Below are 24,840 nucleotides of genomic sequence, written 5' to 3' on the forward strand. Positions count from 1 at the left end.
ATAAAAATGCTACACAGAAAATTAATCTATTGTCATTAAACAAAGCAATACCATAAACATAATGTTTAAATAGGGAGTGTATAGGAAAGAAACCAGTGATATAAAATCCTTGCGTTTTCAAAGTCATATTTCTTGTGTGTGTGTGTGTGTGTGTGTGTGTGTGTGTGTGTGTGTGTGTGTGTGTGTGTGTGTGTGTGTGCGTGCGTGAGAGAAACTTTGGAGTTTATTAGTTAGATTTGACTAGAATTATTAGTTATTTCCAGTAATTTATGTCCATATATCCCGTATGGGGGGGGTATGTCATTGGTCGATTTGCCTGTCTGCTTCCTGATTGGTTAGTCATTGCGACTGGATTTTTTTTTTTCCGACCAATGACAAAAGCTTCTAGGAACATCTTTGAATGCAGATTGCGGCCCCTATAGATGTGTCACAGAGACTAAAAATCACACCTGTGTGAACCGAGTGGTGCAACTCCCCTCTCTCCCCCCCTCCTCTCTCTCTCTCTCTCTCATTAGCAGGCAGCAAGCATGTAGCACTACCCCTCTCTCTGTTTCTGGCGCCCCCTACTGGTATTATTAAGTAACATACTCATGCTCATGACTGATACATGACTGATACAAATGGATTGCTGGTTGTAGGAGTGGTTGCACCACTCAAAAAATTCTTGGGAGCGTTCTACCCATTGCTGGCTGTCTGAATACCAGAAAAATAAAAAGGTCATAAAAAAGGTTGACATAATTATTGCTTATAGCAGCTTTAACCTAAGGGCCACATAAAGTGAAGTAAAGTAAAGTCCGCCAGTTGCCCATGTGTGACCTATATCCACACTTTTCCTGGGCATGTGTGTGCTCCAGTTCCTGTTGATTTCATTGGATATCATTGGTCATCTGACCAGTTTCATTGGCTTTCATTGGATCAAATCGACAGGAACTGGAGCACACACAGCCCAGGAAAAGTGTGGATAGCATCATCTGCTGCTGCACACTCACTGCAGTCTCCCGACCACTAGGGGTCAGCGTCCAGGTGACTCTGTATCCACGCCACGTAGTTGGCCACCCTGGTGTACACGCCGTACACTCTTTGGCTGCCGCAGTCCTCGGGCCCGCCCCAGGACACCAGGCCGTGCGCGGCCCACCGCCGGCTGGCCTCGTCCTGCACCACGAAGGCGCCGCCGCTGTCGCCCAGGCACGTGTCGCGGCCGCCCTCGTAGAAGCCGGCGCAGAACATGTTCCCCGTGATGTTGTAGGAGGCGGAGCGCGAGCGGTAGCTGGCCTCGCACTCGGCCTGGGAGACCACGGGCAGCCGCACGTACTGCAGGAGGTCGGAGGTCAGGCCCAGGTCGGAGGTCGGCAGGAAGGGGTCGGCGGGTGATGGCGAGGAGGAGGAGTTGTTGTTGTTGGGGTGGGACTGGGAGATGCCCCAGCCTGCCACCAGCCCCAGGGAGTTGGGGAAGGGCGCCTGGACGCCCTCCTGTTGGTTGGGTGAAGCAAAGAAGGTTCAATTAAATTCCCCCCAATCACAGTGGTTTTCAACCCTTTTCATATCCAAGGTCCATTTTATTTATTCTACATCTGAGCCACGGACGGACCACCGTTTGATGACATTTAGGGGCTGTATTTTGCGTGTCTTAAGTACCAGGTCTTATTACCTAACTTGAGTAAACTAAAGACCTGGAGGCATGATCAATGCCATTTGGTTATTCTGAGTGGCCAAAGAGCATTGACCACGCCTCCAGGTCAGTGGTTGCAGAATAATTGGCTACTTCAGTCAGTCAGTCAGTCAGTCAGTCAGTCACTGTGGTACAGCTTCTGTCTTTTAGCATTGCCCGGGACACATTTTGCATAGTAGGCATACGGTAGTAGTAGCACATAATAATGGGTTTCGATGTTGCAATGCTCATCTGCAAAGTGTGTGCGTCGTGCGTATACCTTGCTCTGAGGGGGCGGCAGGCAGACGGGCTGTATGGTCTGGCTGAGCTCCACCGCCTCGCTCAGCTTCACCATGGCGATGTCGTTGTCGTAGTTTCCGGGCTGGAAGTGTGGGTGCAGCACGATGGTCTCCACGGTGCGGTTGGTGGCCAGACGCCTGTCTCTGGTGTCGTGCAGACCCAGGCTCACCTCAACGACACGACACCCAAAACAACACATGTGGGTACAGCATGTGACATATTTTTAACTTTTTCATGATTCTGAATCCATTCCAAGCATTAGTTTTGCACAAAAAACACTCCTTGGGCTAAATTAGGCCATATCCACTTGACCAAATGTGCTGATCTCATCACGTTTGTGATGAAGGCTATGGCCGTTTTCCTCCCAAGGAGTGTTTTTTGTGCAAAAGTAATGCTTGGAATGGATTCAGAATCATGAAAACCCCCTAGTTTCATATGTCACATGCTACTGAAAGAATGATTCAATTTGGACTTTTTTTTCTTTATATAGGATGTTATGGGTATGGTCACATATTATGCTAATAACTCAATTTCCCACAGGAGTTGAATTTGAAACTTTTAGTACATGTTATTAGACACCTTTAGAAACACATTGGTGAAGAAATTTCTTGGTAATGATTTAGTTCCCAGATTGGTCAAATACCTGATAAAATGCCCTTACTATTAGTTTTATAGTCGACGGAAAACAACCCTGATACCAGCGGACATGGCTGTACGTATATATATACCTGGACATGCTGGGCGTCCAGGGGCACCACGCTGGCGTCCCTCCGCGTGGACCTGAGGACGTGGGCGGCTGTGAGGACCCAGCGCTCCGACAGCAGCGCCCCGGAGCCGAAGCCGCGGTACTGGGGCACGCGGGACGCGTCCTCCACGCTCAGCAGAACCTGCCAGGGGAACAGGCCGGCCGAGTCGGCGCTCAGCCCGCCCACGATGCGCCTCCGCCGCACGCCCACCGGGGGCAGAGAGCGCCACGGCTGACCACACCCCCCTGAGGGAGGTTCACCTGTGTGTCCAGCTGTGTATATCGGTGAGTGTATTATTTTATGTCTTTACAGTATGTCTTTATACTGTGTGTCTTGATTAATTGAATATACATAAGGGCCACAACTGTATAAACAGAGATGGGCAAAATACATTGAAAATTTATTTTGATACAAAATACAAATACTGCGGTCAAAAAATGTATCTAAATACAAAATACATCTTCCATCCCAGCGAAATACAAATTACAAAATACAAAAAAAAGTATTTCAAATAAGTATCTCAAATACATGTATTTCAAATACTGCCCATCTCTGATGGGCAAAAAACGTTGAAAATGTATTTTGATACAAAATACAAATACTGGGTCAAAAAATGTATCTAAATACAAAATACATCTCATTTCTTCCATCCCAGCGAAATACAAATTACAAAATACAAAAAAGTATTTCAAATACGTATTTCAAATACGTATTTCAAATACATGTATTTCAAATACTGCCCATCTCTGTGTATAAATAAAGTAATCAATCAATCAATCAATCAATGAAGCAAGCAATATCAATCAATCAAAAAGAGAGTCTCACCAGGTAGGCAGTTTGGAAGTTCTGTTCCCACATCTGAGTTGGTCCATTCTCCCCTCTCCCCACAGACATAGGTACCTGGAACACACACACACAACACACACACACACACACACACACACACACACACACACACACACACACACACACACACACGTGTAAAGGTATGAGTTATGGTCCTTGCAGACTAGACGTGTTTTTCGGGGGGGGGGGGGAATGCACATGCTAAAAATAAAAATAAACACAACAATGTGCATGCAGGGGAACTTAACAATTGCATGAATGAATGTGTATAGCTGAAAGAAGCTGTTTGTGTGGTCATGGTTGCGAACGCAGTGAGCACTTACTATGAGACCTATAGCAGCTCATGTCCGTGTGTCTGTGTGTCACGCTTTTGTGCCCATATATGGAGCTGCTTTGGGGACTCCTTATAGCTTTTGTGCCCATATATGGAGCTGCTTTGGGGGACTCCTTATATGGTTATGGCTAAATTAAAAACTTAACTAAATATGTACGAGCTGCGTTCGCTTCCCGCGTTTGCGCGTCTTACTGGTATAGAACAATGAACTAGGAGTCCTACTGTTGACGTGTGCCTGTAGAGGAGACGCCGCCTCCTTACAGATGTAGCGCATCGTAGCGCCAAAATGTGTGCCGTTGTCTCGACTACCAAACACCACTTCGCCCATGGCGACCTCCCGTGGGTTCCCACAGTCCACCGCTGTAGAGAGAGAAAGAGACAGGAAGAACTTTTAAGTCTTGTAACACGGGGACCATCTATCTATAAATGCACCAAGTCTGTACTGTACGTGTGTATATGTACGTGTACGTACGTCTGTAATCCACTTAACTCGAGAACCGTTCACCCCACCGACTCAGAATTGACACACACGTTCCACACCCCCATGGGAGTGCAGTGCCGGGTGTGGAGTCCGTCGCATAGCAGGGTTGTCCAGAACCAGCACAAAAGCCTCTCTGCCCAGGCTCTGGACAGGGCCCAAACTAGCCAATTGATCGCACCTGATCACCATATATGGAGCTGGCCTGTTCTGACATCACGATGGTAAGCACAGAACCATGGGAACAATATTCATAATTATGCATGTTTCTATCTATACCATGCAAAGGAAAAGAGAAGGAAACAAACTCATAATATGCTCCAAAGCTTTTCGACCAAGGCTCTTCATCTGGTCAAACTGAAACTGAGTTTGACCAGATGAAGAGCCTTCATTTGGCTCGTTTTGGAGCATATATGAGTGTGCAGGTTCCCTTCTCTTTTCCTATGTCACTTTTTGAACCCATGGCACCTCCACGAAGTGACGTGCGTATTTCACTATAGTTTCTATACCAGCAAAAACATGTTGACTTGAGTGCACTGTATATGTATGGTCAGGGGTGCATACTTAGTTTAGACTAGTCATTGGTTAGACATGGGTTAAGGTTAGGTTTAGGTGTGCTGCCCCTAGGTTATAGGTTTAGGGTGAGGGTTTGAGATAGGTTGTAGTTGTAGGACTAATGACTGGTCTAACCAATGACTAGTCTAAACCAAAGAACTGTCTAAACTAAGTACTGCACCCGTATGGTGATGATTGAGCATGGCAGGTCGGACATGTTCAAATATGGTCATTGCTGTTTGTTTTGTAGTGTCCTACACAGAGCAGTCCTTTACCTTGTATTGATCCAGGATCAGTTGACAGGCTTCCCAGTGCAACCACATGTCTTCTACTGTGTGTTACTAGTGGGATTAACTGCCCAGTATAGTATACAGTCCATGCAGTGTTGATTTTGTCGCACTAAAACTAAGACGAAAAATGTCCGTCGAGTCCTACCTTTTTTTCACTGACGAAAACTAAATAAACTAAGCTATGATGACTAAAACTAAGACTTAAATGTATTGACAATTTCGTCAACAGATAACAACTCGACTACAATGTTAGGAAGGGACTATAGTGGACAAGAGATCCAGTATAAGTCATTTTACACTTGGTTGCATGCTGAAAATAGCAGATCTACAAGCTCACCACGCGTTGACTAAAAGAAAATACATTTTAGTGGACTTAAAAACAACTGTAGATTTTAGTGGACTAAAATCTTGTGAAATTCTGTCTACTGAAACTATAGACTAAAACACGAAAACAGTCCAGGTGACTAAAATGTGACGAACTAAATTAAAACCATTCAAGACTAAAACTAAAATCAAAATTTGCTGCCAAAAACAACACTATAGTACAATCACTGTCTTCAACTTAGCACTTCCTTGAACCTATCCCAGTGGATTATACCAGGGACTTGACCCTTCCATTAACTCTACCTCTTGGGACCTTTTGAGGTATTATGTCAGTCTTTTTTTTTAATGTCGATTCCGTGGTTGACACGCGCTGACATTTTTAACATTAATCGCATGTACGTACAGCACACTGACGTTTGTCTTTCACTGTTTTTTCTAGCACCTTGACTATAACGTCCAGTATATGTCTGCTCCTGCCATGTGTTATATGGCTTATCTCATGGTTTAGGTGAGGGGAAAAAAGCTACATGAAGGGAACTATGCACAAGAAAACAAATCGGAATTTCACCCATGTGACTATACAGACAAAGTTGCATTCTGATTCTGCTGTCTGGCCATTAGGGGGTGCCCCAACACAACACAACCACACAGTCTTGTACTGTTGACTGCTATACTGAGCAGGTCCAATAACATCCAGATGTTTAAGTCCTTTTTTGCTAAAAGGAACTTTGATGGGAGGGAGGGAGAATGCTTCTTATTCAACCCGATTTTCCCTGCCGGAAATCAGGCTATAGTGACCTGAATGTCATGTCACTAGCTCGATTCTATATATACACCTGTGTCCCTGAGATTTATATAATCCCAAACAAGGAGACCTTAGAAATAAAATATATGTATAATAGCAGGTCACTGGGGATCAGAATAGAGACACAAAATGAACATTCAGATTTGTGTAAAAAAGGATTTAAGTTTTATTGCTAATGATGCAAGTTCTGGTCATATTGTTTAAAAAAAAACTGATCTGGGTTTGGAAAATAAATATTTAGAGTTTTATAAAATAAAATAAAAGAACAATACACTGTATCAACAACACATAGGCCTATATACCGGTAGTCCAATTATGGTACATTGTGAAGAATTAATAAAAAAAAATATGATTTTGAAACACAAGTTTTGCAGGTCATTGGTTCATATAATGCAACATTTAACTAAGACTCTTGTTTCATTTGCTGGGAAGCTTCGTATAGGTAGGTCGGATATTTAGAGAAGATGGCTGCTTATAGGACTGTCTCATTACAGTAGGAAGCATAGGATACATCCTAGTTCCTTGATTTTAGTTAAAGAAAAAAACACCTAGACAAAACTAAATCAATACAAAATAAAATAAAACATTGGAAAGCCTATTGGCATACAATATTTCCATTTGTCAGCTATAGGGACTTATTGGCAAATAAATGCAAACCTTGGTATATGTTTGGGAGAAAACATGTGCCTATACTATACCGTAATAAGAAAAGTTCCGTCAGTTTCTATATAGTTACCAAGGTGTTGTAAAGTACTATCCTTCTCATACACTGACACGAAACAAGACCGGAACGCCCAAAAACGTCACATCCGTTTTTTTTACCCTGGGCAGAATTTTCTATGGCTGCCAATGCAACTTTTTCCAATCCTTAATCCCATACGGTCGGACAAACATCTATGCCGATAATATCTAAGTTGCGGAGGTAGCGTGCCTTGTCCACGGGGCAACAGATCTTTCAACGTATGGCATTGCAAATACGTTTGATAATCGCTACTCTGCGCAATATTGTTTTGGAAATGCCGCAAATTGCATTGCAGTGAACGAGAGCAAATCACAACTTACCCTGGGGGTGGTGACTCCGCCCTGAATACGCGTTTTCGTGTCAATGTATTGAGACAGAGCCTACATGTATTGGAGAACTACCATCAACGACAACCATGTTTCACCCTCTGCTCTTCATCCAGTGACTGCAGTACTGTACATAATACATATACAGTCACTGGATGTATATATACAATGTGGATTTGTTGCTGTGTGGGTTCTGCTTGTGTTGGCGGAGGAGGAGTTCAGTGAGGAGAGAGAGCCTTATTGGTCCTATAAGCTGCTGTCAATCAGTCTTATCTAGGACGCGATTGGTTAGCATGCCGCGCAGAGACCGCCGGCTCCTCCCCGATTCTGTTTCTGGAGGGGCAGGAGAAAAAGAGGAGAGGAAAGAATGGCCGGGCAGAGAGAGAGAGATAGACGAGGGATGGAAGGAGGAAAGGCGACAGCCGACAGGGAGGGCAAGAGTTACAATTTAAGGAATGAAGACACAGGAGAGGAAAAAGAGGAAAGGGAAGAACAGGAGAGAAGAAAGAGAAGAGAGGTAGAGTTGTAAAAAGTCAAACATGCAACTCCCCCCCCCCCCCCCCCAAAGCAAACATCCTGAAACCAGACTGTCATCTATACTACTGTATGTCAACAGGCTCTGCATCGTATGACTCTGAACGCAATACAATCTTAAATCAAAATGATTGGACGGAAACTATACACAATAATAATAATAATATACCTGAGGTAAGGAAAGTCCCCTACTATGATGCTAAGACAAGTACAGTGAGAGATACCGTATAGACGAAGAGGTAGAGACACAATAGATACTAACCTCGCCTCACCAGGCTTTCCACCGCCTCGGAGGAAAGCCTGGTCTCTGTTTCAAAAGTCCATATGATCCAAGCTGGGGCCGGATGATGTGGTTACGTCATGTTGTAGTATTGTTTTGTAGTCGCCAGACAGGATGAACAGGCGGCGACAACTTCCTTTTCCCTCTCAATAAAAGCTCTCGCTTACGAGAGCTTTTATTGCTTTTAATCAAACAGGAAGCAACAAACAGCTTCCTGTTTGTTGTAGGCAAACCATTGCCTACAACATGACGTAAGCATATCATCCGGCTCCAGCCCGGATCATATACCGAAATTAAATGGTGCCCAGGCTAATAGATACAGTGGAGACCATAATAAACTGGGTAGAGAGAGACAGTACAGAGACAGTATAGACCGTGTGGAGACGGTATAGAGATATATACAGTAGCAGAGAGAGGGGATCAGTTGTCCTTACTTTGACACACAGGGACGGCGTCGCTCCACAAACCGTCTCTCTGACAATCTAACTGATGGTGATCCATGTACTCCTCATCCTGAGAGAGAGACAGGCAGGCAGACAGACAGACAGGCAGGCAGACAGACAGACAGACAGGCAGACAGACAGACAGACAGACAGACAGACAGACAGACAGACAGACAGACAGACAGACAGACAGACAGACAGACAAGACAGGAGAGAGAGAGAGCAATACACACAGCTTCCATCATTTGTTTTAATTCTGTTTTGAATCTCTTACAGGGGTCACTTTTTTACCACATTTAACAGATCTCATTAGATAAAACGCTATGAGTTCAATAGAGGGATTGAAGAAGAATTAACTGGACGACTCATGCTAAATTGCAGAACTTGCGTGTGCGTGCGTGAGTGTGCGTGTGTGCGTCACCTTCATTAGTCTGTATCCAGGTAGACAGGTGACCAGGATGTGGTCTCTAAAGGTGTATTCTGATTGGACGGGGTTCAATTCACCATTGGCTGGCGCTTCTGGAACAGGGCACTGACTTCCTGTTATATATAAGTTTAGTATTATTATATTAGCCCATTTATAGACCTGAAGACGATTCTACAGAAATGTCTTCTAAAATCATGACCGTTTTCTGAAAACCCCATGTTTCTATGTCACATGGTTCTCAAACTATTTCATGTCAAGGACCACCCAAAAAGTATTATGTATTTGGCCGCCGACCCCCCATCTGAAAACATGTAGTTCCAGGCACCCCCCAGAAGCAAAGATATGAGTTAAAAAAACGCTCTGAAAGAATATATTATTCAAAGATTTGCACCACGTTTTCACACTTTTTCAAAAAATAGCAGACCTATACAAGTTCTACTATAGTTCGACCTACTCGGTGCCGTGCTACGAGCTTGTAGATCTGCTATTTTTCCCACAGCTAAAGTATACAACATAATGCTTAAAACACCAAAAGGGGTTCCCGACTACCAAAATAGGTTAACCCCTTTTGGGAGGGAACCCCTTTTGGTGTTAGCATTATGTTGTGCTTTAGCTATTGAAAAATAGCAGATCTACAAGCTCACGAGCTTGTAGGTCTGCTATTTTTGAAAAATCGAAGAACCACTGACATAGAAACATAGCTTTTTCAGAAAACAGACATTTTTAGAATCTGATCTCAGGTCAGAATGGGTAATGGCCTATACATTTATTGTATTCAGTGTACACTGACCCTGGGCTGTGTATGTGAGCCTCCATCCCAGGTTCTCCCCAGAGTTATCCGAATGGAACACGACCACCACCTGATGGCTCCCAGTGTGGATCTGTCCCGGAGAGATGCTGCCGCAGAACGGGCCGAACTCTGAACTTCCGGTCTCGATCTGAAAACACATTTATGGTAAGATTATTTATTATGAAGATTATGGTTGTTATTATCTCTGCCAGGCAGACTGAAATATTGAAACTGCTGCTGCTTTGTTTGTGTGTGAGCGATGCGACAAGCTCTGAGCTTTTAGAATTATTTTTGTAAGCACATTTTGAGTATAAAACGATTGAATAATAGCCCTATTTTATATATTTTATAGTACATTATTTTCTTTTGAATGATCCCCGTCAGTCGTTTCTTTGTTTATTTCAGTCTGCCTTGTGTGGCTTTTGTTTACACCCAAACAGATCTGCATTTATTTTGTTACTTTACAAAGTTCAACCGAAATTAATTATTTGCATGAAGTATCGTGTATCAAGTAAAATGTCATGGTCATTGCCCGTGCGCGCGTGCACATGCGCCCGCGTGCGTGTGTGTGCGTGCATGCGTGCGCGTGTGTGCGTGTGCGTGTGCGTGCATGCGTGCGTGCGAGACCTTGACGTAGTCATAGAGACATGCGTGCGTGTGGGTGCGTGAGTGTGTGCGAGACCTTGACGTAGTCGTAGGGACAGGTGACATCGGGGTGGTCTTCCACGTCGAAGGTGTCGTCGAAGCTCAGGCTGACGTTGAATCCCTCGTCCAGCTCGATGCGGTAGACGCACTCTGAGCTCTTGGGGTACGGCCGGGGGAAGTCTGCACTGCTGAAGGCCCCCACGCGCTCCACATACACACCCTCACTGCACTCCACTGCACCGCGCACACACACACACACACACACACACACAGGAATAGACAGAGGTAGTGTTGGTAATGGCCCCTACACACACACACACACTAACCCAAGCGTTTAGATTCTAAACACTTATTTGTAACACTTTTTAAACGTGTCACAGTGTTTAGATTATAAACAGAAGAACATGTTTAATCGCCTGTAACACGTTTTAAACGTGTTTAGTTTTTACAATCAAAGTCAGTCATATACTGTAGGTGTTTAGGATTCGAACGCTAGGTGTTCTCGTGAGGTGTTTGAATGAACTCGTGTTCTACTGTATTTTATGGCCATTATTAAACATTTGGCATTTTATTATTACACACATGGTGTTTAGGTTTTAAACGCGTCACATGTTCCAGGGATTTACAGTGAGTTTTAAATTTGTCGGCGAGTCATCAGATCGTTGTGTATTTCACACTGCAGGAGTCTGCGAGCGCCAAAAATGCTCCCTGACAGCATAATCGGAGCAAATATCGGGCAGTGTGTACGAGCCATAACCCAGAAGAATTCTGGGATGCGCTGGCAGACTACAGCTAAGTGGGCGTGTGGGTGCGTGTGTGTGCGCGCGCGTGCGCGTGCGCGTGCGTGCGGGCATATCAGTCTGTACATTCCTGCAGAGTCTGAAGCATTTTTATTGTAAATATTTACTATGATGAACATCCATTATCTCACACATACTCGAGTGCGCACACATGCACATGTCACACGCACACGCACGCACACACACACACACACACACACACACACACACACACACACACAAATCAGTCAGTTGTCAGAGATGTGACCACTGACATGAAACAGAAAAGATAACACACACACACACACACACACACACACGTACGTACGTTGCATAGACTTACAGAATAACACACACAGGCCTACATGTAACCCGTGTGGAGTGTACACATAGCACGCACGCACACACACAGTCACACACACACACACACACGGGAAAGTATTGACACAGTACATATAGTCCCCTGACCCCAATCACAACAAAAGTATTGTCAGACCAGTGTCTGACAATACAGCCAGCCCCCCGTACAAATGAGCTACGTGTGTGGGCTATACGTGAACACACACACACGCGCGCACACACGCACACACACACACACACACAGCATTCCAGTGGTCTTATCCTAATTAACTACACTAACACTAAAAAGTGGAATGTCCGCACACGATATATTTCTTCTCCCTGTCCTTTTTATTTCAACCTATATATATATATATATATATATATATATATATATATATATATATATATATATTATATATATATATATATACACAACAACGTTCTCGCCCCTCTGGCGCCTTTCTCATGTTCTTTTCTCACGTTTTTGTTGCTGACCAGTCTCTGTAACCAGTGGTGGGTTTTTCTTTTTTAAGTATAAAAATGTTTACCACTAAAAGTCCGCAATTCAAAATAGTAAAAGTACAAAAGCTTTGGCTGCCAGAAATTTGTTTCTGTCATTATTTTGTTTTATCTCACATTATATTGGGAAAGGTAATTTGGAATTACGTCACGTCCGGTCACGGTGCCATGTCCTTATTTGGTGTTGAACCAGCGAACCGGCTCACAACATTGTTTGTCAAGCCTCCGTGTAGAGACGGAAGGACATGAATTGTTTGAGAGAAGCGTGTCATTAACCAAGATTTGTTTGTTTGTTTCTGAACCAATGTTTTACGTTCTTTGTCAACATTTAAGGTGTACTGTATGTTTGACTTGTATATGAGTTTAATTGATGCGATTTGTTTTTGTTACAGTTTGACGTTCATATGGGTTTCCTGTCACTCCATTCCCTTCATTCCCCTTATGCAGCCAGTGAGGTAAATCCATGTGTTCATCATGTATGTATGCATTATATTGTCATGTTCGTTATGTTTATGTGCTTAAGTTTGTTCATGTACTGATCGTTGTTTATTCATTGTGTGTTCATCAGTTTTGACAGATCAAATCATCAGATCAAATCATCAGTAAACAGAAACGACTGACTCGTTCATGGAGGGAGTGACAAAAGCATTGGTATCAAAATGTATTTAAAGCACCACATTTGTCTGCATACTATTAGTACACATTATGCAGAATGCCATATTATTTTTTCAGTTTTCAAGGGGGGGGGGGGGCCTTCGAGCTTCAGTACCCAGGGGCCCTCAGAGGTGTTAATCCGGCCCTGCATGGCTGTGAGCCGCCTGTGACACTTTAGTTTCAGAATGGTTTTTTTTAATCTCATTATGACCATATGACCCAAAACAGAGTTAAAGAAGAAAGGGAGTCTATATTATATATTATATACCACCGCGCCTCAAAGCCTGGAACGGCTGGTCCGGAACGGAGCAACACACGGACAGGACAAACGTATGTAAACAAGAGTTAAGCCATTCTGGGCGGGAGTCCCTTTTGGTGTTAGCATTATGCTATGCTTTAGCTATTGAAAAATAGCAGATCTACAAGCTCATAGCGCGCCACCGAGTGGCGCGCTACAAGCTTGTATAGGTCTGCTATTTTTGAAAAATCGAAGAACGACTGTGACATTTTTAGAATCTGATCTCGGGTCAGAATGGGTTATAATCAGACCAGTGTGTGTGTCCAGTGGAAACCTCGTATGAATCTGATCTCGGGTCAGAATGGGTTAAGAAGCTTTGGCGCTATACTGATCCAAGAAAAGTCAACTGAGCTCACACTGTCACTGAGAGTTCAGTTTACACACACACACGCCCCCATCCAGTCATTACACTGGCCCGGGGGCTCAGTCCGCACAAAGAGAAAAGAGCGAGACAATCACACGCCAGAGACACGTACAGTACATGACACATGCACACACACACACACACACACACACACACACACACACACACACACACGGGGTATACTGTACCTCGGCAGGTGCGGTTGTCGGAGTGCAGCAGGTATCCAAAGCGACAGGAGCAGTAGTAACCGCCGATGTAGTTGTGACAGAAGTGGTCGCACACGGCGTCTTCGTCAATCTTCTCACCACACTCGTCCTCGTCTATATAAGCCATGTGTCAATCAAACATATGATTATTATATTATAGTCCATCCATTTGTGACCAGATTTGACTGAGAGCCTGCCTGCCATTGTTGCGCAAGCTCCAGTTTTTCACCAGAGGAGAAAAACTTTTTTTCCCCGTCCAAAATGAGTTAATAGCACATGCTCACATACTGGAGCATGTCTGGAATAAGTGTCAGAGCTGAAATCTGTCTAATGATGATGTCACTGGAAGACGGTTTCTAAACTGAGTTAAGGCACCACCATCAATACCCTAGAATATTTGTCTCTGACTCTGTCTCATCAATTACTGATTGATCCATCCATCCATCTGTCGTGGAAATTAAGAGATGAACATTTAATAATACTCTAAATTACAGTCTGAGATTATCTCTATCTGTCACACCCCTGTGGTGCTGGTTTGGTCCTGTTTGTTTTACGATGTTACATCCCATTTTGTTGAATGTCTTGAGGCTATGTTGGCTGGTTTGGTTATGGTGGGAGTGAGCTATAAAAGCTGTCGCCCTTTTCTATTCGGGGAGTCGGACTGGGATTCCATACATGAACAGATCTTGTAAGTCTTGTCTCCTTACTCGAGTAAAATCCTTATACTCTATAACTCTGACATCTTGTGTTGCCTCATTATTCATTATTATGAATTGTCTTTTGAGCATGTGTCCCACAGACTGCCTTTACACATCCATAAACCATCCATCCATCCATCCATCCTTACCCACAGCCGAGTAGTGAGCCAGGAAGCCGGTGAATCTCTCCTCGTTGGAGAAGTCCGAGGAGAAGAGGACAGACAGAGAGGTGCGTGGGGAGGTGATCACGTCTCCCTGCATGGAAGTTGACATTTTGATTTAACCCAATTCTGACCTGAGATCAGATTCTAAAAAAATGTCTTCTACATCCTGACAGTTTTCCATTCTGACCTGAGATCAGATTCTAAAAAAAATGTCTTCTACATCCTGACAGTTTTCCATTCTGACCTGAGATCAGATTCTAAAAAAAATGTCTTCTACATCCTGACAGTTTTCCATTCTGACCTGAGATCAGATTCTAAAAAAAATGTCTTCTACATCCTGACAGTTTTCCATTCTGACCTGAGATCAGATTCTAAAAAATGTCTTCTACATCCTGACAGTTTTCCATTCTGACCTGAGATCAGATTCTAAAAAAAATGTCTTCTACATCCTGACAGTTTTCCATTCTGACCTGAGATCAGATTCTAAAAAATGTCTTCTACATCCTGACAGTTTTCCATTCTGACCTGAGATCAGATTCTAAAAAAAATGTCTTCTACATCCTGACAGTTTTCCATTCTGACCTGAGATCAGATTCTAAAAAAATGTCTTCTACATCCTGACAGTTTTCCATTCTGACCTGAGATCAGATTCTAAAAATAATGTCTTCTACATCCTGACAGTTTTCCATTCTGACCTGAGATCAGATTCTAAAAATAATGTCTTCTACATCCTGACAGTTTTCCATTCTGACCTGAGATCAGATTCTAAAAATAATGTCTTCTACATCCTGACAGTTTTCCATTCTGACCTGAGATCAGATTCTAAAAAAAATGTCTTCTACATCCTGACAGTTTTCCATTCTGACCTGAGATCAGATTCTAAAAAAATGTCTTCTACATCCTGACAGTTTTCCATTCTGACCTGAGATCAGATTCTAAAAAAAATGTCTTCTACATCCTGACAGTTTTCCATTCTGACCTGAGATCAGATTCTAAAAAATGTCTTCTACATCCTGACAGTTTTCCATTCTGACCTGAGATCAGATTCTAAAAAAAATGTCTTCTACATCCTGACAGTTTTCCATTCTGACCTGAGATCAGATTCTAAAAAAATGTCTTCTACATCCTGACAGTTTTCCATTCTGACCTGAGATCAGATTCTAAAAAATGTCTTCTACATCCTGACAGTTTTCCATTCTGACCTGAGATCAGATTCTAAAAATAATGTCTTCTACATCCTGACAGTTTTCCATTCTGACCTGAGATCAGATTCTAAAAAAAATGTCTTCTACATCCTGACAGTTTTCCATTCTGACCTGAGATCAGATTCTAAAAAATGTCTTCTACATCCTGACAGTTTTCCATTCTGACCTGAGATCAGATTCTAAAAAATGTCTTCTACATCCTGACAGTTTTCCATTCTGACCTGAGATCAGATTCTAAAAAAAATGTCTTCTACATCCTGACAGTTTTCCATTCTGACCTGAGATCAGATTCTAAAAAAATGTCTTCTACATCCTGACAGTTTTCCATTCTGACCTGAGATCAGATTCTAAAAATAATGTCTTCTACATCCTGACAGTTTTCCATTCTGACCTGAGATCAGATTCTAAAAATAATGTCTTCTACATCCTGACAGTTTTCCATTCTGACCTGAGATCAGATTCTAAAAATAATGTCTTCTACATCCTGACAGTTTTCCATTCTGACCTGAGATCAGATTCTAAAAATAATGTCTTCTACATCCTGACAGTTTTCCATTCTGACCTGAGATCAGATTCTAAAAAAAATGTCTTCTACATCCTGACAGTTTTCCATTCTGACCTGAGATCAGATTCTAAAAAAATGTCTTCTACATCCTGACAGTTTTCCATTCTGACCTGAGATCAGATTCTAAAAAAAATGTCTTCTACATCCTGACAGTTTTCCATTCTGACCTGAGATCAGATTAAAAAAAATGTCTTCTACATCCTGACAGTTTTCCATTCTGACCTGAGATCAGATTCTAAAAAATGTCTTCTACATCCTGACAGTTTTCCATTCTGACCTGAGATCAGATTCTAAAAAATGTCTTCTACATCCTGACAGTTTTCCATTCTGACCTGAGATCAGATTCTAAAAAAATGTCTTCTACATCCTGACAGTTGTCCATTCTGACCTGAGATCAGATTCTAAAAAAATGTCTTCTACATCCTGACAGTTTTCCATTCTGACCCGAGATCAGATTCTAAAAAAAATGTCTTCTACATCCTGACAGTTTTCCATTCTGACCTGAGATCAGATTCTAAAAAAAATGTCTTCTACATCCTGACAGTTTTCCATTCTGACCTGAGATCAGATTCTAAAAAAATGTCTTCTACATCCTGACAGTTTTCTGAGAAAGCTATGTTTCTATATGTCAGTCGTTCTTTGATTTTTCAAAAAATAGCAGATCTACAAGCTCGTAGCGCGCCACTCGGTGGTGCACTATGAGCTTGTAGATCTGCTATTTTTCAATAGCTATAAAGCATAACATAACACATAACACCAAAAGGGGTTCCCGCCCAAAATGGGTTGTCGTTACAATACAAATAAATTCGAGTAAACGTGTCAGAGTTTAACGATTGAATTGTGTTCTTTTTTTTTCGTATTGAACATTGGAATGTTACAATTTGTATTTCTGTCTGGCCTTTTAGGCCTTCACAAATTGTGCATGCAGGGCAAATAACTTGAATATACAAAGAAATCACTGACACTTTATATATATTACCGGTATATGTGTTTCTTTCAACAAAAAAAAGGGGGAAAAAAGTCAAATAGTTTTTTTTAGTTTCTTGTCTACATTACAAGCTTACAACATGCTACGAAGTGATGTGTTGTAAGCTTGTAGATCTGCTATTTCTGCTATTAAAAAAAAACAAAACATGGACACTTTTCAACATGGAAACAATTGACGATTATGCAAAGATATGTATACTAATTGTAATTAGTATAATAACTGTGACGGGCGGCCTATACCTGCACGGGAACCTGTTCTGTGTCCGTCTGCTCCCGGCCACAGAACGCGGCTAACACCTCCCCGTCTGCCTCCACCTGAAGCACCGGGGAAACAAATCAAACGCACCTCAACATACCAAACACTGACTCTGACTCTCACACAAACAACACGCTGTCTTATCTCTCTCTGTGTGTGTGTGTGTGTGTGTGTGCGTGCGTGAGTGCGTGCGTGCAGCCGTGCACGTAGGGTTGAGTAACTTCCCATTCATTGACATTCACAATTTAAACAAACTGTCAGGGAACTTCAGATAAGAAACACACACACACACACACACACACACACACACACACACACACACTAGTCTAGTATGTGCTAAAACAGCATGTTTTATGTGGGACCCCCAAAATTGATACTTGGGGGGGGGGGGAGTCACACTCGTGTGAAATTCTCATATTTCTTTATCCCAAGTAAATGGTTGTATAGCACGCATCCATCTTCACAAAGATTTCTTGAAACATTCTAACAACATAAATCTGATATCCATGGCATAATACATTTTCAGATGGGGATTAGGGACAAATTAATGCATATTAATGTGTGTGTGTGTGTGTGGGGGGGGGGGGGTCCATGACATGCAAATATTTGAGAACCACTGGTTTAAATAAAATAAATAAATAAATGTGGAAGCAAGCCCAAATAACACTTTACAAAGAATCCCAAAGTCACTTTGGCAACACTGATCCAATCAAGTCTTCCCTTGTCCCGAGGTGGGGAGAGACGTTCGCTCTATAGTTTTAGACCCCAATTCTCAAGTAATCTTGAGCCACGGAAAAGACTCCACCGAGCGAGCTATATAAAGCGAACGAGTTGGCGTCTCAAACGTTGTGAACGGAATAATAAATCCTTGTCCCCCTTCAATGAATGAACACAGCGGAGCTTTCCCTCCCTATACCCCACTGACAGCCATGCAGTCTCACCCAATCACAAGCCAGGAAGCTCCATCCTAGCCCCTCCCACCCCAAAAGGGCAGAAAACAGGGTCGCGTTTTGGAAAGAACTTGGGGCCCCTTCCCTTGGCTTACCCCCTTTTTGAAACTAGCTCCTCGCCACTCGTCCTATACACACTTCCACTTGGTTTGAGCATAGATATATAAATAATAGACGGCACCGGAATTCCCCTCCCATCCACTTGCATTGCATTGCGTCTCGGTTATGTATATATCTATGCTCAAACCGAGTGGAAGTGTGTAGGGCGAGTAGTGAGGAGCTAGTTTCAAATATAGTGCCTTACTTCCTTCACAGGTGTTACAGATGACACCAATTAAGGCTCAGTTCCAACAGAGGGCTACAAAGGGGTCTCAAAGTGTCCTCGAGTGGGTTCCATTTGTACACTCTCAGAGTCGTGGGGGACCTTGACATTTGAGTTCAATTGAGAATTAATGACGCACGCATGCACGCACGCACGACAGGGAGACGGGGCGAAAGCGATGCATTGTAGGGAAAAACGGCTGGCTGTTCCTCTTTAGTATCCGACAGGACAGCTGCTGCACGTGCTACTGTTGCCGGGGGTGCATTACAGTGTGACGCACCGTTGCCGTGGCGCCCGGCGCAAGTCATTTGCATTTAAATGTGAAGCATGAGGCGTGATGCTAACTGGAATACATCTCATTAACCCATTCTGACCTGAGATCAGATTCATACGAGGTTTCCACTGGACACACACTGGTCTGATTAACCCATTCTGACCTGAGATCAGATTTAAAAAAATGCAGTCGTTCTTCGATTTTTCAAAAATAGCAGACCTACAAGCTCGTAGCGCGCCACTCGGTGGCGCGCTATGAGCTTGTAGATCTGCTATTTTTCAATAGCTAAAGCACAACATGATGCTAACACCAAAATGGATTCCCGTTCAGAATGGGTTAAAGGAGCAAAAAAGATATCCGAAAAAAAAGAAGGGTGCATGGCCCGATCCGGAAAACAGAAGACACAGCCGTTCTATCAATTCTATCTCTGTGCGATACTAACTGCCAGTACTAACTTATACTGAGAAACCTGGTTGCACCTTTGCAGTTCATATCACACTAAACCCAAGCGTTTAGGTTATAAACACTTATCTGTAACACTTTTTTAACGTGTCACAGTGTTTAGATTATAAACAGAAGAACATGTTTAATCGCCAGTAACGCCTTTTTAAAACTAAACGTGTTTAGTTTTTACAATCAAAGTCAGTCATATAGGTGTTTAGAATTTGAACACTAGTGTGTTCTCGTGAGGTGTTTGAGTGAACTCGTGTTCTACTGTATTTTGTATTTTTGTATTACACACACTGGTGTTTAGGTTTTAAACGCGTCACATGGTCCAGGGATTGACATAGGCTGCGTCCGAATTGCTAGGGTTGTTCCCTACTCCCTATCCCCCATACGGGGATCCAGACTCTAGTGGACTCTATAGTGATGATTTCGGACAATACTCCCTGTATGGGGAGCACCGACTCTGACGTCAATATCGATAGAGGGCGCTGTAGTTCTGCGGGTTCATGTACTTTTTATTTGCATGAAATCCCCATTAGGTTTTTTCAGATCGCCTCATAAAGAAGTTAAGAACTGTTTGAAAAATAAACAAATCATCCCGGCCATTTCACTCATTTGGATATGAAGAATCAACTGACTACAAGAAACCAATCAAAACGCTGCTGCTGAATTTCCGCTAGGAACAGACTGTATCAAATAAGTCTGGCTGTCACCTCCCTGCAAGGACAGTTTGTAAAGTTATTTTTAAATTCATGAATGAATAAAGGAAAAAATAGGTTAATGAAAATACGTTTGCAGGCATTTAGGCCTATATATCTATGATAAAAAGGTTATTTAGGATAATGGATATAGTCTAATATTAATTTATTGATAATAATCATAGGCCCATTGTTATGGGAAAACAGTGCACAACCTTGACAATATATGAAAATATCAGCAGCATGATTTAATCTTAACCACATGAACCCCCGCTAATCCTGGGGCGGGGGGGATACGGCAAAAATAGCCGATCTAAGCAACGCGCGACGTCCGTGTTGTGAGCTTGTATACTTTTACTTGGGTACTTTTGGTAAAGAATTACCAAAAGTAGCCGATCTACAAGCTCTTCTCACAATACGGACGTTTGGTGTTAACAGAAACAGCAGTCCAATAAATGACTGCCTACACAATGAAGTTGCAATTTATTGCAATTCAATGAAATAATGTTAGATAGCATATTCATGGCAGGAATGAATGAATATTAATAAAACATATGTTCGGACACAATTAATATGTGTCTCACATGCATGTATTTAGCCTACGTTTGTGATAAAGAATCTCACAAATATATTCTACAGCAAGCAACTGATTGCTCTCCTAACGTCATGCGCTGGGCCTGGGTGATACAATTAATCAGATTAGTAATACTATTGCAAACGAGTAGATTTATTATAAATAAAATAAAACAATTTCAAATAAATGCACAGATCATTTGTCTCGAGATCTGTAGCTTCGAGATCCGCCAGGGAAGAAAAGAGGGGAAAACGAAAGTTTAAAAAGTACATTTGTGTTGATTTCTTTCGCTGGTTCAACTTCTGCCTCTTCTGAGATGGAGCGCAATGAGCGCATGCATGCAGAAGCAGCGCACGTGCGCAAACGCGTGCATGTGCGCTCAAGAGCGAGCTTGCGCAATGCATTATGGGGCAGATTTGCTTCGCTGTGTTTTTGTAGTGACCATCGGATGCTCCCTACAATTCCCGGTGCATTGTGGGATACTTCAGTCCACTACGTTAGGGTGCAAAAATGCTCACTACATATTCGGACACTATAACAAAATGGCGGAACCTCAAAGTAGTGCACTATATGGGGCATAGGGAATGATTTCGGACGCAGCCATAGTCAGGGACATCAATGTAAAAATGAATAGTTATTAGAACTTTTTTGGACTGGTCATTATTAGCATTCATTATAATACGGTATTCACTAACTTATTTTTATCTGGAAAATATGTTATTCTTTTTTTGTATTGATTGATTACTTTATTAACAAGTTGCAAAAATAACTCTAATTTCAAAAAGGGGGCTTTCTTTCCATTGTAGTCCTATGTATTCAATTCATCAAGTAGTTTTAGTAGTTTGTCTTACATATTGATTGAGTATACAAATGAGATGTGGATGAGGCTTAAATCAGCGATTGTTGCACATGCGCACGCACACACACACACACACACACACACACACACACACACGCGCACGCACAGAGGCGTCGGCCTTACCTTGACATAATCGTATTCACAGAGGTATGACGGTTCGAGGTCAAAGTGGCTGAAGTAGAGTCTTATGTGGTACCCTTCCGGCACGCTGATGTTCCAGCGCACCTCCGTCTCCCGGGGGTACGGCTCTGGGAAGTTGGGCGACTGCAGGCTCCCGTAGATGTCCGAGAGAGACACCACGGTCTGGGCACCACCCGAGGCCACCACCGCCGCCGCGCACAACATCATCCCCAACAGAAACAGTCTGAAAGAAAAACGTAAGCAAATGTACATGTTCTCACTATACTGTGAGATGATTTGTTGTGAATGTACAAATGTGTCTGACTGATTGGGGGGGGGTTACCCCTGTTCAACGGACTGTGGTTGTGCTGATTCTGAAACAATTCCTAGGACGGAGGAGTCTATAGGGACATGATAGTCCATCCCTCCATGGGACAAGGGAAGACTTGATTGGATCAGTGTTGCCAAAGTGACTTTGGGATTCTTTGTAAAGTGTTATTTGCGGGCTTGCTTCCACATTTATTTATTTTATTTAAACCAGTGGTTCTCAAATATTTGCATGTCATGGACCCCCCCCCCCCCCCCCACACACACACACACACACACACACACACACACACACACACACACACATTCATTTGTCCCTAATCCCCATCTGTATTATGTATTATGTAAAATGTATTATGCCATGGATATCAGATTTATGTTGTTGGAATGTTTCCAGAAATCTTTGTGAAGATTTAATTGGATGTGTGGCTGTGCTATACAACCATTTACTTGGGATAAAGAAATATGAGAATCATAATATTATGGTCAAGCTTTTTAGCCCTTATCGAGTGACGTAAAATAAATCACACCCGTGTGAAGTAAGTGGTGCAACTACCCCCACACGGCCCCCCGGGGGACCCCCACATTCAATAGCTAAATTATAACATTAATAATTATAACACCAAATGGGGTTCCCGCCGAAAATGGGTTAAAGAATAAGAATCTGTTCTATAGGAGATGTAGTTGTTTCACAATGTTGATAAACAGGTCAGCAGTAGAACAATTATTTTGTAACCAGTTTCTTGTAATAGCTTTTTTTGCTTGATTACAAGTGAAATCTTAGTCATCCTGATTTAGCCCATCTGGGAGTTGTCCAAAGTTGTACAAAGATGTGAATGTATCATCTATTCCAAAACCCATAATGTTGGAGACAAGTGTTGTCACTTCCTTCCAAAATGGTTGAATTACAGGACAAAAGACTACCGGTATGTGTGCATGATCAACCACTGTATATCTCCACATTCTCTCCATCAGTCCATTATGGTTGCCATGCAGTGTCTGTTTGGACTTAAAAGTAGGCTAATAAAGAAGCAAATCTGTTTTTTCCAACAAAAGTCCAAGAAGCTTCATGACTTTTGACATTGAAAACATAAACAAACTACGTCAAACTTCTGGTGATATATAATGTGTACAGAGGTGGGGGGGGGGGGGGAGGGGGGTGTCTACGTTCGTGAGAAGAAACAAAATCACGTGCATTTGAAGTGTTCATTTCTAATCATGACTCATGAGTCATGAGAGCACAATTTTCGCCTATGTCGACTCATGTCTATAGACCACCTGACCAGCATGGGTTCTATATGCTATACTTGAGGGGTGCTTAGCTGGGGAGGAATGTGTAGAGAAAGTCCTGATTGGCGATTATAATACAGACATGCATCGTAAAGGAAGCACCTGCGTTCAAGTCATTCAGCATATAGGTTCTGTGATCTGCATAGTGTCAGTCAGATAATTACCCGACCCACAAGAGTGTGTGATTCTATACTCAAACTGTCATTTAACCCACCTCACCCCTGCCCACTTTGACAGGCTATAGGGTTGACGACAGACTAGTACAGCATCTTGCAATGGGTCTCATGGTCCACAAGATTCGCTACACACCACCAAGACACCCATGGTATACCTGTCTAAATATTTCCTTTATGTCAACGGGTGAAGTCTACACCCACAACACCAGAGGAAGTTCAATTAACAAACCATGTGCAACCCAGATTCGGCACAAACAAGGGACTATACATTCGTTTTGCTCCTATGCCACCAAAATGTGGAATGCCCTACCAACAGCCATTGAGACATGCGAATCCCTGGACTCCTTCAAAACTGCTCTCAAAGGGCACCTATATATGGATGGCTGCAATTCCAAACTGGCCTCCGTAAAATCTGAATCCCCCTTTCCCCCCTTACTGTATGTTTCCTTTCCCTTTTTACCCGATTTCCTGTTTTTGAGGAGCGCTACAGGTTTAATGTTTGTTTTTAGTTCAATGTTTGTTTTAAACATTTGACAATGAAGGGAAAATGTACCTCTTGTCCCTAACACAAACATTAAATCCTATTAACAACACAGAGAATGTTTGTTTGTTTTTAGTTCAATAATGTTTTAAAAACGCCATTGACAATGTTTGTTTTGTCACCGTTTGTTTTACATCACCATTACCATCACCTAATCAACATGAGTTATAGACTTTAATATATTAGCGCCCCTCACTTCACACGGGTGTGATTTTTTTATATAGAAGTGTAGCCTATATATTTGTTCATCTCTAATTGTTCTGATGAATTGAAAATGGTGGACCCTGTTGTAAACAAGTGTAGCCTAATGCTTTATCAGTGTGTCGTCCACAACAGTCTTTGTAGGCTATTGAGTTGTGCTTTCATGTGAAATGACTACTGTAGCCATTCTGCAAACTGTTAATATACTTCAATCAATCAATCAGATCTTATACACATTTTGCATCACATTCAAGCACTCAATAGGAATTGTAATAAATAATAAACAGCTATACTCACCTCATACTGTAAAAAAACAAAGTAATATCCATGCAGACAGATCAGCTGAGAGACCTCTCACGTTTCTATCCCACATCCCTCAATATTCTCAAGTCCGCTGAGAGAGCTCTCTCTCTCTCTCTCTCTCTCTCTCTCTCTCTCTCTCTCTCTCTCTCTCTCTCTCTCTCTCCCCCCCCCCCCCTCTTTCATTTCATCAGTGTACATAAACAGTCGC

General features: G+C 42.5%; 1 protein-coding gene across 1 annotated transcript; it reads right to left on the reverse strand.

The window, feature by feature from the left end:
* Window positions 1-1,005: 1,005 nt before the first annotated feature.
* On the reverse strand, window positions 1,006-22,019 carry masp1 (MBL associated serine protease 1; the record flags this gene model as incomplete). Its single annotated transcript, XM_080772103.1, has 12 exons — window positions 1,006-1,470; window positions 1,929-2,117; window positions 2,677-2,966; window positions 4,097-4,234; window positions 8,643-8,721; window positions 9,073-9,187; window positions 9,865-10,016; window positions 10,551-10,747; window positions 13,658-13,789; window positions 14,523-14,625; window positions 17,535-17,609; window positions 21,798-22,019. The coding sequence occupies 12 exons, from the start codon at window positions 22,017-22,019 to the stop codon at window positions 1,006-1,008; spliced, it is 2,157 nt and encodes a 718-aa protein (XP_080628229.1).
* Between the last annotated feature and the right edge of the window lie 2,821 nt (window positions 22,020-24,840).

The sequence above is a fragment of the Protomyctophum bolini genome (genome assembly GCF_963924005.1).
Source record: "Protomyctophum bolini genome assembly, chromosome: 9".
Classification (NCBI taxonomy): domain Eukaryota; kingdom Metazoa; phylum Chordata; class Actinopteri; order Myctophiformes; family Myctophidae; genus Protomyctophum; species Protomyctophum bolini.